At 37.5% G+C, this 16824-nt stretch overlaps 1 protein-coding gene across 3 annotated transcripts; it reads left to right on the top strand.

Annotated features, from left to right (window-relative positions):
• The first annotated feature begins 442 nt into the window (after positions 1-442).
• LOC113112819 (E3 ubiquitin-protein ligase TRIM8-like) lies at positions 443-16569 on the top strand. 3 transcript variants are annotated; one of them, XM_026278706.1, is made up of 7 exons: positions 443-1548; positions 1751-2625; positions 11280-11375; positions 12657-12890; positions 13392-13423; positions 13516-13631; positions 14307-16569. In XM_026278706.1, exons 2-7 carry the CDS (start codon positions 2032-2034, stop codon positions 14933-14935), a joined length of 1701 nt encoding a protein of 566 aa, XP_026134491.1. In that variant the 5' UTR covers positions 443-1548; positions 1751-2031; the 3' UTR covers positions 14936-16569. The 3 variants fall into 3 exon arrangements, with proteins under 3 accessions (XP_026134491.1, XP_026134492.1, XP_026134490.1); XM_026278707.1 differs by having other exon boundaries at positions 443-817; XM_026278705.1 differs by having other exon boundaries at positions 443-2625.
• The last annotated feature ends 255 nt before the right edge of the window (positions 16570-16824 follow it).

The following is a 16824-nucleotide window of genomic DNA, read 5'->3' on the forward strand; positions in this document are numbered from 1 at the left end:
ATTGGCATTATTAAGCAATGTTTTCCAGTAAAAATGTTTTAATTAATTAATTTATGCATTTAGCAGACGCTTTTATCCAAAGCGACTTACAGTGCATTAAAGCTAACAGTTTTTACCTAACTTTAAATAATTGTATCTCATTGTAAATTGAGTAAAATGAATGTTTACACTACATTTTTACTTTAACCTAACCTATTCAAACCTAAATTCGGAACCAGCTGTTTTTAAAAAGGCTTAGGTGTTTAGGTGTAGGTTTTAATTTTTTTCTCCTTAATAAATTTAATTACACGTTCCTGTCCCTGTACTGGACAGAATCTGAGCTTGTGCGTTTGACAGCTTACAAAAAATAATAAAGAAAATGAGATGTGTGTGCCTTTAAATCAAACCCCGCCCTCCGATTAATAACCCCTCCCATTTTTATGTATCGACTCCGGTCTAATCACGTGACCAGGGAAGGGGGAGTATGTGAACTGTATCCTGAGTTGCAGTCCTGTGCCTGCATTCCTCTCATCTAGGATTAACGTTAGCTTGAAAGGGGGGAAAAATCATAAATAATAACAGACGCAGATTGGAATACGGCGCTGAAGCATCTGTTTTCAATCAGGATCGACGTTTTAAAGGGCGTGAAATCCCTGGATGATCGCGGAACTGGATCTGTTTTTGTTTTGTTTTACGTGAAGCGCCTATATAAAGGACACACAAACGAGAGGAAAGTAAACAGATACGTCGTTTTTAATTCGCGTTAAACGGGAAAACAAGATGGCTGATGAGCGATAACAAGGGCCAAACGATATCCTCTCCTTTAAGAGCAACAAAGGTATCTGGCTTTAATACATAAATATTTCAGGCGATTTCGCTTCGTCAAGATAAAATACACGACATCGGGCTCTAAAAATGAATGCAATCCGTGTCTGGTAAGTGCGGCCAGGTAAACATCAGGCGAAACATGGACAGGGATCAGGTTGAGGATCATTCTGTAATGTTTAACCAGCACAGATAGCGAGAGAATATCTTTGATCATGATAAAATCGCAGCTCTTTGTGGTTTAAATGCACGAGAGCATGTCGCCATGCATGTATACGCGTCAATTGCATGTTCATTCAAAGTCGTGTCATAATAGATAAAAAATAGTCTTTCTAGTTCTACCAGCTGCCTGTCTTGTTATTGCAGGGGACAGAAATCCTATCGATATAGTGTTACACGGGCAGTACAGAGGCTCAGGTCTACTTTATTATATTCCAGCAGGGCAGATGTCATGTGCACAAATCAAACGCGTGATCGACTGCTTCAGTGAGCGACTCTACAGCTGCTTCGAGGACTTGTGGCGTCACCCTTTTCCTGTTTAAACTCTGAACATTACTATATGCTTCCGATGATAAGACATTTTCATGTTGATTTAACTGATCTTAACTTGACTGACACTGGATATTAGACGATGTAGTAGCCTTTAACTAGTAGTTTAGTTATCTTTTAGCGGATAGTTGGGCATCTGTCACTGAGACATCTGTCTCGGGTTTGATTTGGGCGCCCAATAAAAGGTATTTACAGGTAAAGTAACATTTTTAATATATAAATATATATTTTAAATAATAGTAATTCATTCAGAATGTTCAGAAATTTCGTAAAACTAACACCATGGTTATAATGATTTTTCATAATAGCCTTTTAGATTAGTTAAGGAACGTAATATTCTGTCATGTTTCGCACGCTCTAAATGATCACATCATAATTAGCGTTCTGTTGTCGATAGATCGTCGAAGTTTCTCTCGTTCTTAAAAAGAACCCTGAACGCCTGAAGATTCCTTCTTTCACGCCCGTCTGTGGTATTTGATTGCTGACGAACTGTGCCAGGAGCAGAAACGCTCCCTTGGCATGTTTGGGTCTGATCTGCAGCTGTTTCTCTGGGGCTTCTGTGCTCGTATGGTCTTCATCTACTGAGCTAACACTTGGATCTAAATGAAGGAGTCACGAGAATGAGCATAACTTTGTTGGGAAGGTGCTAGAGCTTGATGTTTGCCAACTCAAAACTGGATGTCTGATCAACTGGTTGAGATGGCTGAGAACTGGTGGAACTGCTTCGAGGAGGAGCTCATTTGTCCCATTTGTTTGCATGTGTTCGTGGAGCCCGTGCAGCTGCCGTGCAAACACAACTTCTGCCGGGGCTGCATCAGCGAGGCCTGGGCCAAAGACACGGCCAGTGTGCGCTGCCCGGAGTGCAACCATGCATACAACCAGAAACCCAACCTGGAGAATAACATCAAACTGACTAATATTGTAGAAAAGTTTAACGCGCTGAACGTCGAGAAAGCTCCGGCCGTGTTGCATTGCATTCTGTGCAGGCGAGGGCCTCCTCTTCAAGCGCAGAAAGTGTGTCTTCGTTGTAATACACCGTGTTGCCAGTCTCACATCCAGACGCATCTCCAGCAGCCCTGTCCAGCCCCTGGACACCTCCTGGTGGGGGTTGAGGAGGTGCAGGCCTGGAGCTGCTCGCACCATGATGAGTACAGACTCTATCACTGCGATGTGGAACAGGTGGCGGTCTGCCAGTACTGCTGTTTCTCCAGATGTGCGCCCAAACACGGCCAAGCGGTGTGCGACGTGGAAGTGCGACGCAATGACATCAGGGTGAGTGCTTCACTCTGAACTTCTCTGTTGGGGTGTAACTAAACTCCTCCTGCACCAGGGACTGAGCCAACAGCCCATTTTAGACATCAGAGGTATACTGTATCAAGTTAACTCATGCTCTGTTAAATGCGTGACACATTTATGAAATTGTTGTATTACCTAAAATATGCTTTGCCAACATATAATAATAATAATAATAATAATAATAATAATTATTATTATTATAATAATAATACATGTAAATACATGGTTCTTGAAGTTTCTTTTGAGGGAGATCAGATGTCCAGTGCAAGTGTGCACAGAGGCATATTTAGAGTTTTGGTGGACCCCAGCAAGTGGTCCTGGGGGGCCTGTGTTCAGGGGCCTAAACATTCTACTTAATGGACTTGGTTTAATCCATCGTTTGTTGATTGGATGGAAGCAGATATAAACGGTTACAGGTTTAATGATTGCAGAGATTTTGTGTACGTCATCAAAGAGAACTCTCTTGTTTCATGGAAAGATGGGGTTATAACTTTTTGATAAAAATTTACAAGGTCAAAATGGGAAAAAAAGTAACACATGGATTGACATTGTTCACATAAGATTATTAAGATGTAACAATGTTTTCATATTTAAAGAATTTGCCACTGATTCAAATGCAAGTTTTAAGCAGTGCAGAGTAGCGCTTGTTGATTGTCTTTTCTCTGTTCACAAATGCAGACATGGTTTTATGTTTACGCAGAGCGATTTGCAATGCAACACGTAAAAGACAGTATACATTATATTAGCTCATTGGATATGGATGGGGTGAGGAGTGAACTTCCTGTCAAAGACTGAAGTAATCACTTCCTCTTGAAACATTAGTTGTGCTGGAACATGAGTTTATGCTACCATTCCTAGTTACTTCTGTCATATCCTAAATCTCTGCCCAGTCAGACGAATGTTAACACTCATCAGAGCGAGAAATACATTAAGTGTAAAAAAACAAAGCAAAAAAAAAAACTATTTGTAATGTTCAGTAGCCTCATTGTTTAGGGCAACTAAAATCTTATATATGTATACATGGTTATATTCTATAGGTTTATCAACTTAAAATGGACGCTTTAAGTACTTTAATATCTAAAATCTCATCTAAATGGTAAATCATTTTTGAAATTATGAATAAAAAGTCAGTTTATGCTAAGAAGTGATTTCTCTCCGAGTGCTTGATTTGAAACATTCACTGCAAACGCCACCTACACATTACTTTCCTGTGAGACTGATTGCCAAATAGCAGAAAGAAATAATGAGCTTGTCCATAAAACTGGCTTTGCGGAGTAGCACTTCACAGAGGAATACTTATCTTTGTTTGCTTTATAGATGAGACCGTTTACATAGACTTGTCATCTTACATTTTTTTTTTATCTCAATGTCAAGTTCTTGATTATTGGAAAACTGAATTGTCTGAAAATCATATATAAGCAAATACATACGGTGTGGTCCAAAAGTCCACTTACATTTATGGAGAAATGTTTCCGATTTCTAGGTCACTAGTTAAATAAATTAAAAGTGACATTGATCATGTGACTCTTTGTCCAGCTGGTCAGATGTTCTTCTTTCAGTGAGGCTCTTTTGGATCATCTCAAATCTTGCTGGAGAACATGATCATCAGGTTTCACAAAAACGTATGCAACTCGAGTGCAGCTGGCCTTAAAGAAAAGAGACAAAACAAGAACAAAGACAATAAGAAATTCATGTTCGATTTTCAGTTCAGCTTTTACCCAAATTGTTATGCTGATGATATCATTTGCATTTTGTAAAGACATCTTTCTGTTTCTATTTCCTGAAATGATTTGTCTTGATCTCCTAAGATACTTATTAAAAGCTTTTTACCTATCAATTAAACCGTGATGGATATGCTAATGAGAAACTGAGCTGGGACTTTCTGCAGTTTAGGAGTGAAAAAACCACACGGTTCCTTCAGATGCCTCCCAGAATAATGAACTGTTGTGAGCTGAGGTGAGCTGCTGCTGGACTTGGCAGGGATGACTTGTGGATGCGTTAGATGGCCAATGTGTCATGGATCCTAAAGCAGCCAAGTGAAAGAGAGGGAGGAAATGGACACAAGGCTTGCTCTACCCACAGCTGCTGTTGAAAGACACACACATCCCTCTGTTCCTTCTTTCGCAAGTGCATAAATTTAGAGAGTGTGACTCAAGTGGACCTACAGTAAAACTGCCTGGCCTTCTTTGCTCCCTCGCCTCTTGTTCAGGAATAGGACGTAGGGTTCCTGGCAGACACAGGAAGGGAGTGACCTCAGTTCCCTCTCTGCTCCGTTCCCAATAATCCACCTCCTGTTTGCAGGGATGACATCATGGGATATCCAATGGAGGATCACCCTGCTATCTCTTTTCCTCCTCTTCTTTCTTTTCCCCTTTTTCTGCTTGAAACCCGTTTACTCTTTTGGATGGTCCGTTGACATTCACGCTCCACAAAATCACTTCCACCATTAACTCTGTGTTAAATATAGGACACAAGCAGTGAGGAATTTTGTGTGGATGCCTGGCTCAGCCCACATTTGACCATTTTCGGGAAATTAGTCATGCTGTCAGTTGGACCGGATCATTCGAAATGTAATTGTCCTCCAGATTTTGCTCCAGAAAGTCTTGAGAATTGATTGTGGTGTCACTGAATAATTTGAGAGGCCATTCTTATCACACCGCTGCACGCAGGCAAGCCCGGACAGCGTTATATCACTCTCGCAGTCGGCCTTGAGAAACGTTCAGTACAGTCAGATGACTTCAGATGTTTGGAATCACAGTCATATTATTGTGAAAGTGGTGAATACCACTGATTGTTTGCACCCGTGACATGTAGGCTCTGCATAGGATCACATAAACACAATAATTTACTGCAATCATGAACTGCAAACACAAACTTTTAGTGAAACGAGTCTAGTAGGTAAATACAGAGATGTGGAGTAGTAAGAAAGCTTGCCTTATCAGCTAGGCAATGTCTTTTGTGATGGCGATTCATCTGGACAAGGCTGCTGCTTCAGATGAATGTACAATGTGATTGTGTGGAAGCAGTTTGTACTGTAATATTGTGCATCATGCTGTGTGCAATGCCATTTCCCATCGCCATCATGCCAGTCTGCCAAGATAATAGTAGTTTTTTCATAATATTAGATGAACTCTTCAGATTTAACAAACTGGCTGAAAGATTATTATATATATATATATTTTTACAATTACTATCATTTATTACAAATGTAAGATGTGTATTTTTACCTATATGTTGTCGTATTCTAAGACAAACTAGCTGGATGGTAAAAATGTGAATTAAAAAAAAAAGTCGATTCAGTAACAACTTTTTCTAATTAAGTGAGTTCTTTCAGTGAAGGTTTTGTCAGATGTTAAACCAGTAACATGTGATTTTCTTTTTTTAAATGATTAATTCAAATTAATTCTAATTTATTTTGTGAAAGTGGTGGTGAAACGTACAGAAAACGCTTGTGTAAGCATCTTGAGCACATCTAAAAGTAAGGTTGTTGAATATAGAGATACTTTACACATACAGTATTCAGTTTCAGGTGGAGGATACAGTTCTGTCAGTAATTCCAAATGAGCTTTTAGATGGATTCACTTATATATAAGCCCTCATTGTTGAACATTATTGAACTACACAGCAATGTGTGGTTAGTGTTTTAAAGTTATATTTCACTTTTAGGAGATCAATCTGATATCAGAAGTTTCTATTCATTTTTAGCAACCTATTTCTGTTATTAGCAACCTTGTTCTATTTCAGTTTTTGCAGTTTTTATGGAACATGTTTAAAAAAGTGTTGTGTAAATTTAAATTAATTGGTTAATAATAATAATATATATTAAATTAAATTTAAATGAAATGTATGCATTTAGCAGACGCTTTTATCCAAAGCGACTTACAGTGCATTCAGGCTATCAATTTTTACATATCATGTGTTCCCGGGGAATCGAACCCCCAACCTTGCGCTTAATAACGCAGTGCTCTACCAATTGAGCTACAGGAACAATATAGTATATACTATATATTATTATACTGTTATATACTATATATTATATATATATATTATATATTTATTATTATTTTTTTATTATATCTGTTTGCCAGATTATGTCAACATTTTCAAGGTTTTGTAAGATTTCATGTTGGATACAGTCAATGAGATCAAGACCTCTGAAGTGGGACAGGCAATAATTAAATATTAAATGTGCTCACATGATTGGTTAGGTGGTCACACTTTATTTTACAGTCCTGTTCCTCATGTACATACATACTATGTACTTATTATAGTAATTACAATAACTAGGTACTAACCCTGAACCTACCCCTAAACCTAACCCTACCCCATGTAGTTACCTTGTATTACCAGAACCTTCTTAGATAAATGCACTGTAAGTACACTATAAGTACATGTTAGTACACGTACTGTAAAATAAAGTGCAACCGGTTAGTTTTAATGTCAGATAATGCCTCTAAAAGTTATCACGGCAAAATACTCTATTTACACAGGACGGTTACTGTATTCATGTAAAGTGTCAGATCTGTGTGTAGGTAGGATGTGTCTATACTGACCTTTCTTTAAGTGGAAATGTACTCTCATCTGTTTTGTAAAATCATGCACTATTCATTACAACATTTTCTGAGTTTTTCTTCTGTGATTGATTATGAATGCATTCTGTGAAGTACACGGGAGGTTTTGTCGACTTATAAGTGAATTGTACGTTATCACTATGCATTCAGAGCACTGTGCCCTTTGCACATTTCACACACAGCTGCTAGGATGCCTGACCTTTTGTCTTTGCTGTGAATGTACGTAGGTTGTTTTGAGCCACTTACAAACTGCAGAAATAAATCAACTCAATCCAGCATTTAGCTGTGAAATTCACACACGCCCCTCACACTACCTCACAAAACCAGATTATTATGGTCCCAGTCTGAGCTCCGATCTTCTTCACCTTAAAAGCATAAAAAAGCCATCAACAAGCCTATCATCAGGCTCTAAATCTCTGCAATTAAATGGCTTACATTTATAACAGAAACAGTTAATTGTCTGTAGATTCTTTTGGATGTTACCTTCCGTGCTCCCAGTCAAAAGAGATTGACAGATCGTATCTGCACATCTGCGTGTTTTGAAGCGAGAAGCGCTCGCACAGATGTATAGCACATGGATACATTCATCTATACACCAACAGTTGTAACAAATTAAAAACCTTAAAAGGTCTTCTTTTGATTGCTGATAAGCAAAATGGCACCAGGAGAGCAGTAATTTTCGGTAACTTCCTGCTGGTATGTTGCGTGAAGTTTTTGGTGTTGTCGAGCTGAAGATGTACAGTTTCCTGTACTCGTAACCGTGTGTAATCAGTGACTCAGTCTGATAGCACTGTTGAGTCCACGAAGTGCTAAAAATGCCAGTATGTAAGACCAAGGAAATGGTACACTCATCTGTTTAAACTATTGATCTGTTCCACAGCGTAGTGAGCTGTTCTGCCTGCTGCTTTTAATGACAGCATGCTAACGGAAATGAAATGAGCAGCAGCTTCACTCGCCATTAAAACTGATCTCAAAACTCAAGATCAAATTATAATCAGGTTTGAATTTGGCATTAACATGCTGTTAAGCGAATTAAAGTGATGTGATGAGCACAGAAATGCACAAATTTTGTACTTTTTGGTAATTAATTAATATATATATATATATATATATAATTTTAAAAACAATATTAAGCTTTTAATTTAGGATTTCATTAATCAACACATTTGCATGTTCTGAGTTCTCTGATGTTGACTAAAGGTCACATGACATTCTGATTGTTTTTCATTGAAAGTTCTTTTTTTTCAGTATAGTGTTTGGTGATTTAGTTACAAAAATTGTTATGATTTGTTTTGTATCATATTTTGTTTGAACTGCCATAAGACAAAAATGGTATCTTTATAAGATAGTGTCTCACAGGGCTGTCAAAATGACTAAAATTTGAATTTAAAAAGCATAATATTAGTTATAGGGGGAAAAGGTGTAATAAAATAATACAACTATCTTTTGGGAAAAAAAAAGTTCATGATGTTTAAAATAATATTTATAAACCATATATAATTAAGTTGCTTAAACAATTAGAAACAAAACGGCACCATGCATGTATGTATAGTTATAGTTAATACAAAGGACCCAACACCAATCACAAAGAGTAGGCTACTTCATTTAAAAACAAACAAAAGCATTAAAATGCAATGGCACTTACATCATCGTCGCATTTTGTGCGCCACTGATAAGGCCGACTGAAGGCTGACGCAGACCTAGAATTCGAATGCAACTTTTTGCATTTGAATGTGGATTTATTTATTTTATTTGACAAATATTCAAAATTATATATTTTTTGACTGCCGTAATGTCTCATACTGCTGCTGTTGCTGAAACATGGTGGCCAAAACAATGTTTTAATATGAACTATTGTTATTGTTTTTATTATTATTATATATTTTTTTAACTCAAACTTAATAATAATAAACAAAAAAAAAAAAAAAAAAATATATATATATATATATAATATAATATAATATAATATAATTATAGAAACCCCAAATGCAAATTAGGTGTGTTTCCATCAAGTTGAGCGGATGACACTAGTGTTGATAACCTAGTAACCAACAGTAAGTCATGTGCATTTAATGTTCTCTATGTCAGAATTATTTTCTGCAAATGCGTTTCCATCTTTAATTATTCACTATAAATCGCACAAGTCAAAAATCACCTCAAGTGAATATAAAAACTTTGACGAATTACGTTTTTTTTTTTTTTTATCTTCTCTCCGAAATTTGCCATTTCCAGATGTTTCTGATTTGATAATTCAAAATGCGCATAAAAAAGGGGTGATGAAAATGGCTAGTAACTCACAAACCCCTAAGGGGTACGATGTCTGGTATGTCCAAATATAGTGATACAGAATGTTCTCTGATTACTGAATCGCACTTCATAATTGTAGTTAATGTATTATTTCATTGCTAATTTGCCATTTAAATGTATTTTATTTTAAAGAAGTTAAAATGACACTGCCCCGTGAGCTCAGCTCATGTCTGTTTTTCTATGGAGAAAATGAATGTGATTTTTACTTCCGCACTGTTGCGCTCTATCAGTGTCCATGGTGAGCAGTGACCGCTGTTTACTGTTGTCTGTAGAGATTCTGTTTGTTTGCCTGGCACCCATGCAGGAGTTTGCAGGAGCCCAGTTGCTGTAGTCCCCAAGAATGTGTTTCCTCTCATGTGATATATAGATCCTGCAGCGGTCCCGTGCACCTCTCTTTATGCAGGGATAACATGAGAATCTGTCACTGACACTGAAAGAAGCCCATGCAAACAAAGGGTGCGATGGCGAGCAAAATGAGAGGCCGAGATGGCTTTGCCCCCTCTTGCTCTGCTTCAAATTTCCACACTTATTAATGCGCACACTCGTGCATGCACAGTGTGCATTATTGTTGTCATGACAGCTGCATTCTCCCTTTGCAATCGGCCTATTGCATGTTGCATATTCATTTATGTGATAAAACAACCAAATTGTCTTGTTATTCTGTATCCAGTTGACTTTGGGGTTTTGAGGTGCAGTCTTCTTCTTGTGGGCATGTGAGACAGAGTATGAAGGGGATTATAAAAGCTTCAGCACACTGTCAGGCTTTGATTTGGCTGGGGGATGGGGGAGCTTTGGGGTTAGTGGCTTCCTCTGAATCCAATTTAAAACCTGTCCAGACACCTAATAGCAAGCAGAATCGTGTGGAAACGTGAGCATGTGGTTCTGATGAATTAGTCTCATTGCTGACATGTTTTGTTTTCCTCATTTGCTGTAATAAGATTTGTAATTTTTTTTGGATGTCATAGTGAGACCCTACGGGATGTTTGGGGTCGTATTTTAGAGAAGATGGAAAATGTGTTGATTTTGTTAGCTTGCGTTTGACTTTAAAATGATAAATATTTCTAAAAATAGTTTGTAGTTCAGTTTTTGCGGAGCATTATGAGACTCTGCAAAGGATGTTCTAATGTCATTTTTTTGCTTTCTTTTAATTTAGTAAATTATCATATCATATATGATGTGTAACAATGACCTCCCACTTTATTAATATTTTCTTTTCCTATTAGTCTTTCACAGAATGTTTAAATAATAATAATAAAAAAAAGCTTTTAATCAGAGATTCCCAAAGTTTTTTTGTCAGCAGAACCTTTGACACAGCTAAATATTTTAGTGTAATATTTAAATAATTCGACAACACAGTCAAATGTGCACTTTTTTAGAAAGTGTTTCATTTTGATTGTTTATAATCTAAATGTATTTATTTACAGTTTAGTGCTGCAAGATTTTGTCAAAAAAAATTTATTTTTATATTGCGATTTGAACTGTGATAGGGGTTTTCCTCATTTACTGCACTATGATTGATTTATTTATTTATTTATTTGCATTTTATATAGAGGGTTTTTGTGATGTTTCGAGTCTTATTTTGGAGTGAATTGCTTTTGTTAGCTTGAGTCTGACTTAAAATGAAAGCTATTTCTAAAAATAGTTCATAGTTCAGATGATCCTTGATCCTGGAGTCGTTCTGTTTTGTTGAGCTTGGCAGATCATGGATCGGTGGAAAAAGGTTTGATTTGTGTTGTTTTCCTCTCCCTTCAGCATATGCTAATGAAGCAGCAGGATCGCATTGACGATAGAGTGAAAGACATCGAGGAGCAGCTGTATAAGTTAGAGTCTGACAAACTCCTGGTGGAGGTAAGGAGCATGAACACACACACACACACTTCTGTCTGTCTGTCTGTGTGTCTCCCCTCACCCTCTACAGCAGCTAATGAATATGGAAGAGGCTGTTTTTGGTATGACATTGGCAGTGTCTGTGCTTTAGCCTTGTGTGGACTTTTTCTCCCTGCCTGCAGTTTTATTTTGGTGTTGGAGGAAAATGAATTAGATAAGTATGCTGTACTATGTAACAATACTGTCAAGGAGAAGTCTTGTCAAATTCTCCTTGTTTCGGAGATGGATCTCCATTAGCTTTTACAATAGCTGCTGGTTTTCCTGATATCCACATACAGATATAAAAATAACAATTAATATTGAAGATTAGTTTTAAAACAAGAGAAATAAGAAAAGAAAATTGAATGGATCTAATGCAATCAAATCATGTTTCATTCCACCTATGAACAACAAAAGTGATTAGTTTAGTTGTGCCGACACACAGTGAGTGTTCTCATATTAAGCTATGAAAACAAAATCATCAGGATCAAAATCTCTCATCTCAACTCGACTGACATAATGACCTGCATGTTTTGACATAAATATGAAAGTGTTGTTAATATTAACTGAAATTAAAACTTCATTATTAATAAACAAATAATGTAAATATTACATAAAATACCTAACCTTTAAAAAATCTCTTGAAAATTAGAAGTAGTCTGGGCAACTAACTGAATAAGTTGAAATACTGAAATGACTAAAACTTAGTATCATAAAACTAAATATATGTATATTTTTTTAAATGGCAAGAGCACACAAAATTACTAAAACTTCAGTTGAAATTAAAATTAAAACTTAAAACGCCAAAGCTATTTAAAAATAATAATAAATACTTTAGGAATGTATAAATAATACTAAAATAATATTGAAATGTCGAAACAAAATGCAGTTTAATGGTTGGTAAGGTAAAAATATACCTGTGAACAAATTTTTCTAAAATCAAACTGTGGCATGTGTGTGTGTTTGCAGATGATCTTGTGAAAGTATATTAAGATTCTTAAATATGATTTAGATAGCACAGATACTCAATGCAGGTTCATTTATTAATCAACTCTGTCACCGGTGTTCCTCCTAAAAGTTGTCAAGGTAATTTTACAATACAATAAGAACATAGATCTATAAAATCTCTTCTATAGCTCAGATAATTTGGTTTTGGGAGAATGTTATTGAGATCTTTTGATTGCATGTTAAAGTCCGAGCATAGTTCAAGACATTTTTATTTCTGAAACTAGAAAACTTGAAATTGCTGTGTGTGTTGTGCAGGATAAGGTCCGGCAGCTGAAGAAGGAGGTGCGTGTGCAGTATCACAAAATGCACCAGCTCTTAGAAGATGACCTGGGGAGAACTCTAGAGGTGCTGGATAAAGCACACTCCAAATACTGCCAGGAGAACTCGACCCAAACCCTGCAGCTCAGTGAGCGCCGTCAGGAGGCCAAGAAACTGCTCAGCTCTGTCCAAGTTGTGTTTGACAAGGCAGAGGATATTAACATTATGAAGGTGAGATCCATTCTCTCTCTCACCCTTCACAGATGCCTTCATCTGCTCGTCCTTCGCCGTCTATGATATGCCACAATCCTAAATGTGCGTTCTGGATGTTGCTGGGGAAGAAATGCTGTGATTGAAAGATGCAAATGAATTCGTAAAGGTCATTTTTGATTAATATAAACAACATTGAATTCATAATTCTTTTGTTTTCCACACATAATTCCATGTCTAGCACGAAGGAATTTAAATTTAAAGGATTTAAATATTACCTGTTTTCGATTACTAAACGTGATGTTTTGGAAATCATATGAAAACACAGTCTGTCTGACTGGGCACACACTGTGTGAATGTGTCCATACCTGTGAGAAATGTTTCCCTGTCTGTGTGTGTGGTTGTTCTCAGCAGATCTGCACTTCCAGATTTTTCTATGTTTACAGACAAAGAGGCAGTCAAGCAGCAGCTTGTAGACTGCAGGGAGATTAATATTTTCTTCTGTTCTGTTTTGCTTTGTAGAACACAAAACCAGTGAAAATACTCATGGACAGGTAGGCCATTTATGAGCCAAAGTGCAGAAGTATATATAAATAGACATTTTGAATATGTACTAATCTTCTCACGTGTAATGGTCTTTCTGCAGATCTCAGTCAAGCACCGGCAGTGTTCTGCCTCCTTGTAAAGTGGGTCATCTTAATTCCAAAATATTCCTGTCTGAAGTCTCAAAAAAGGAAAAGAACTTGAGAAAAATACTGGAAGGTGGGTAAAAACTTGAGTGATTCAGTGACAACTGGTGGGTCGCACATCTTTTCTGATTGGATCAAGGATAAACTATGGTATATGAAAATATCAAAAAGCCACTTGCCACATAATCATGTGTAGTTATGTTAGTAAGTTTTTTGGCATATTTATGTCACTTGGTAGAAGCAAGCCAAATTAGACTGGTACCAATATATCATTTTTTGCACTTTTTACACTAAAAAAAAGCATTTCATACATAAATGAATTCAGAGAAAATTTACTCCTCTCAGAAAACTTACAAAAAGTGGTAATTAAACATTTAAAAATTGTTATTTGGAGCATTGGGATCGCTAGATGAGGGCTTAATAAACTCATTTTTGTGAGAACCTCAAAATCAACTAAAATCTAAATGTTTCACTTTTTTTTTTTTTTTTTGCCTGTAGTTTAAAATTAGCTCATGCACATTCCCACTCATTTTGCCAGCACGGGTCACATTTCTAAGTTTGTCAAACCCATATGAAACTAACATGAATACCAAAAGTACAATGACGTGTTTAAACTAGATACAATTTTATTCATCATTGACCCTGGAATGCCCTTGTCCTCAAAAATCATACTCAAAAAAAACAAACAAAAAAAAAAAAACTTAAATACATGTATATTAACTCTTTGTCCCCGTCCCCTTGTTTCCAGCACCATTCAGTACTCCTGCGCACTTCCTCCAGAGCATTTCTGTCCACCCCTCCAGTGTGAATACCTCTGGGGGGGAGAAACGCAAACACCCCACGGCCTTCCCTGAAAGCAGCACCAGCCTGCTGGAGTCCTCGTCAGGCCCCATGAGCAAACAGCAGTTCCTGGCTCAAGGCTCCACCTCCACAGACGGGGCGATGTCGCAGCCGCCCATGGTTCCCTGTAGCTCCACCCAGCACATTGTAGGCCTCAGCAGTAGCAGCAGTGCCCAGTCTGTCCATCATTCCAGTTCAGTTTTTACTCCTGCTGACTACCCCAACCCCAGCTCGTCCCAGCAGGCCATGCTGCCGCAGTACGGCGGCCGTAAGATTCTCATGTGCACGATGGACAACTGCTACTGCTCTAGTGTCCCCTCCATATCGAACCACCGTGGCCATCCTTCCTACCCGCGCTCTGGATCTTTCCCTTGGACACAGGACTACACCCACCCCCTGCCCTCCACGCCCTCAATGTCCCAGCCTCTCCAGGGGCTCTCCATGCATGACTGGATCGATGCCTCACAGAGCCACAGGCACCCTGATTTCTATGGATTGTACGGCCAATCTTCCACTAAACCATACGTCACCAGTTAACTTCCACTGCATCTCTGGTTTATCTCCAATAACTCGCCCATTTCCTTAAGGTTCGGTCACATTTGCGAAATTTTGCGTGCAAAAACAAGTCCATTGTCAAATGCATAGAGATGTATGAAGCACAGCTCGCAAAGAAGTCAGTTTCAAACCAGACAAATCTGCATGACCAACTTGAACATGAGCGAAATCTGTGTGGGGAATTTATTTTGCCCTTGAGCGAAATTCCCAATTGCGTGGATTCCTATTGCAATGACTGGATTTTGCCAGCAAAATTTGGCCAAACAACGGCAAATGTGACCGCACCTTTAGACCTTTTTCCTGCCTGTCTTTCAAAATCAGGATTGTTATCATCACAATCAAAAGGACAGCACTTTTTAGCATGCAATGCAAACACTGATCTCTTCCAACTTAAGCATTAACACCTTTTCTGTCCCGGTGTAAAACATGAGGGAATCTTTCTTTTAGAAATGTGGAGGCGGAGTTTTTAAAATTTCAAACAGATTTTGGATCAATCCTGACCCAGATCAGATAATGATCGCTTGTAAATGGAGTTAGTTTTAACTCCTTTCACCTCCCCTCTTCCTATTATTAGGGCATCTGGAATCTGGTTGGTTGTTAGTTTTATTAATAGAAGATGGGAAATATTAATATGAAAAAAAGAGACTCCGAGTGTGTTTATTATTTATCATATTTCACTTCTACTGGACCTCAAGGTTTTAGGCTTAAGTTTCTGCTGAACCACTCCGCAAGTCCGATTACGGTTTAACGTGTTACTTACATTCCTTATAGAGGCCAGAGCATCTTGTTTTTTCTGTTATATTTATAGTTATGTATTAATATTTTTCATAAATTTTCGGTAGGTTGGAAAAGATCAGTACATAAACTCAATCCAGATACTTTGGAGGCTTCCACCAAGCATGTCATGAGCTAGTTCTTCTGGATTCTGCTTCTTGTCAGATAATGTTTCTTCCTGCATTCAAGCACATATAAGCATGTTCAGGATGATTGGGGCCTACACACACCTCTCAGTCTTATAACGGTGTAGATATTCTTCCTGGTTTGGTCCATGATGGTGAAGCCTGATGGGGTCTGTGGTCACCATGTAACACTGATTGTCATGAACATGCTGAAACACTTCCTGTTTGTGATTGTAGGCATACAGGAAAGCCTACCTGTGCACTCAGAACTCCAAGAGACTCGACTGAGTGAGACTAGAGGACAGTTGGTGACATTTTTTCACATATTTTATACAAGAAAAGAAAACTGAATGGACTGCATACATTTGGAAATTGAAATAAATGTGCTTCAAAAGAGTATTAAATCCTGGTTTAAACTAAAGTGTACGCAATCTCTTTTGTAATCGTGTAATGTAGGTTTCTTTTTGCTGGTAGAACTAGAAGTTATGACTTAGGTTCTAGATCACGGCCTCAGTAAACCTCTAATCATGACTGAAAATAAGACAAAACAAGAACTTAAAGCAGGTTGCAAGTAAAATTCAAGATATTTTTTCTTGGATGAACTAGGATATATAAGAAGAACCCTAATTAAAAGTTGGATTTTTATTATTTTATTTGTTTAACATGGAAAGGTCATGCAAATTAATAAAACTGATCCACAGGCCTTTCTGTACTGTTTATAAATGTACTTTTTTTTCAAGCTCTGAAATCTTTTAAAAATTAGAAATTGTAAGTCAAATATTTTTATAAGCACCCGATCCTTATCCATTAAATCACAAAAAACTAAAAAGTCACGGGGGCTTTGAATATTGTACTGGAGCCATAAAAGGTTGAGAATCACTTTACTAAAGTAAAGTGCAGAAAAAACATCCTGAGACTTTAGCATGTGCTTCATAAATTGTTCATGCATAAATGGGTAAGTTCTATGTGCAC

This window comes from Carassius auratus, chromosome 13 (assembly GCF_003368295.1).
Source record: "Carassius auratus strain Wakin chromosome 13, ASM336829v1, whole genome shotgun sequence".
Classification (NCBI taxonomy): Eukaryota; Metazoa; Chordata; class Actinopteri; order Cypriniformes; family Cyprinidae; genus Carassius; species Carassius auratus.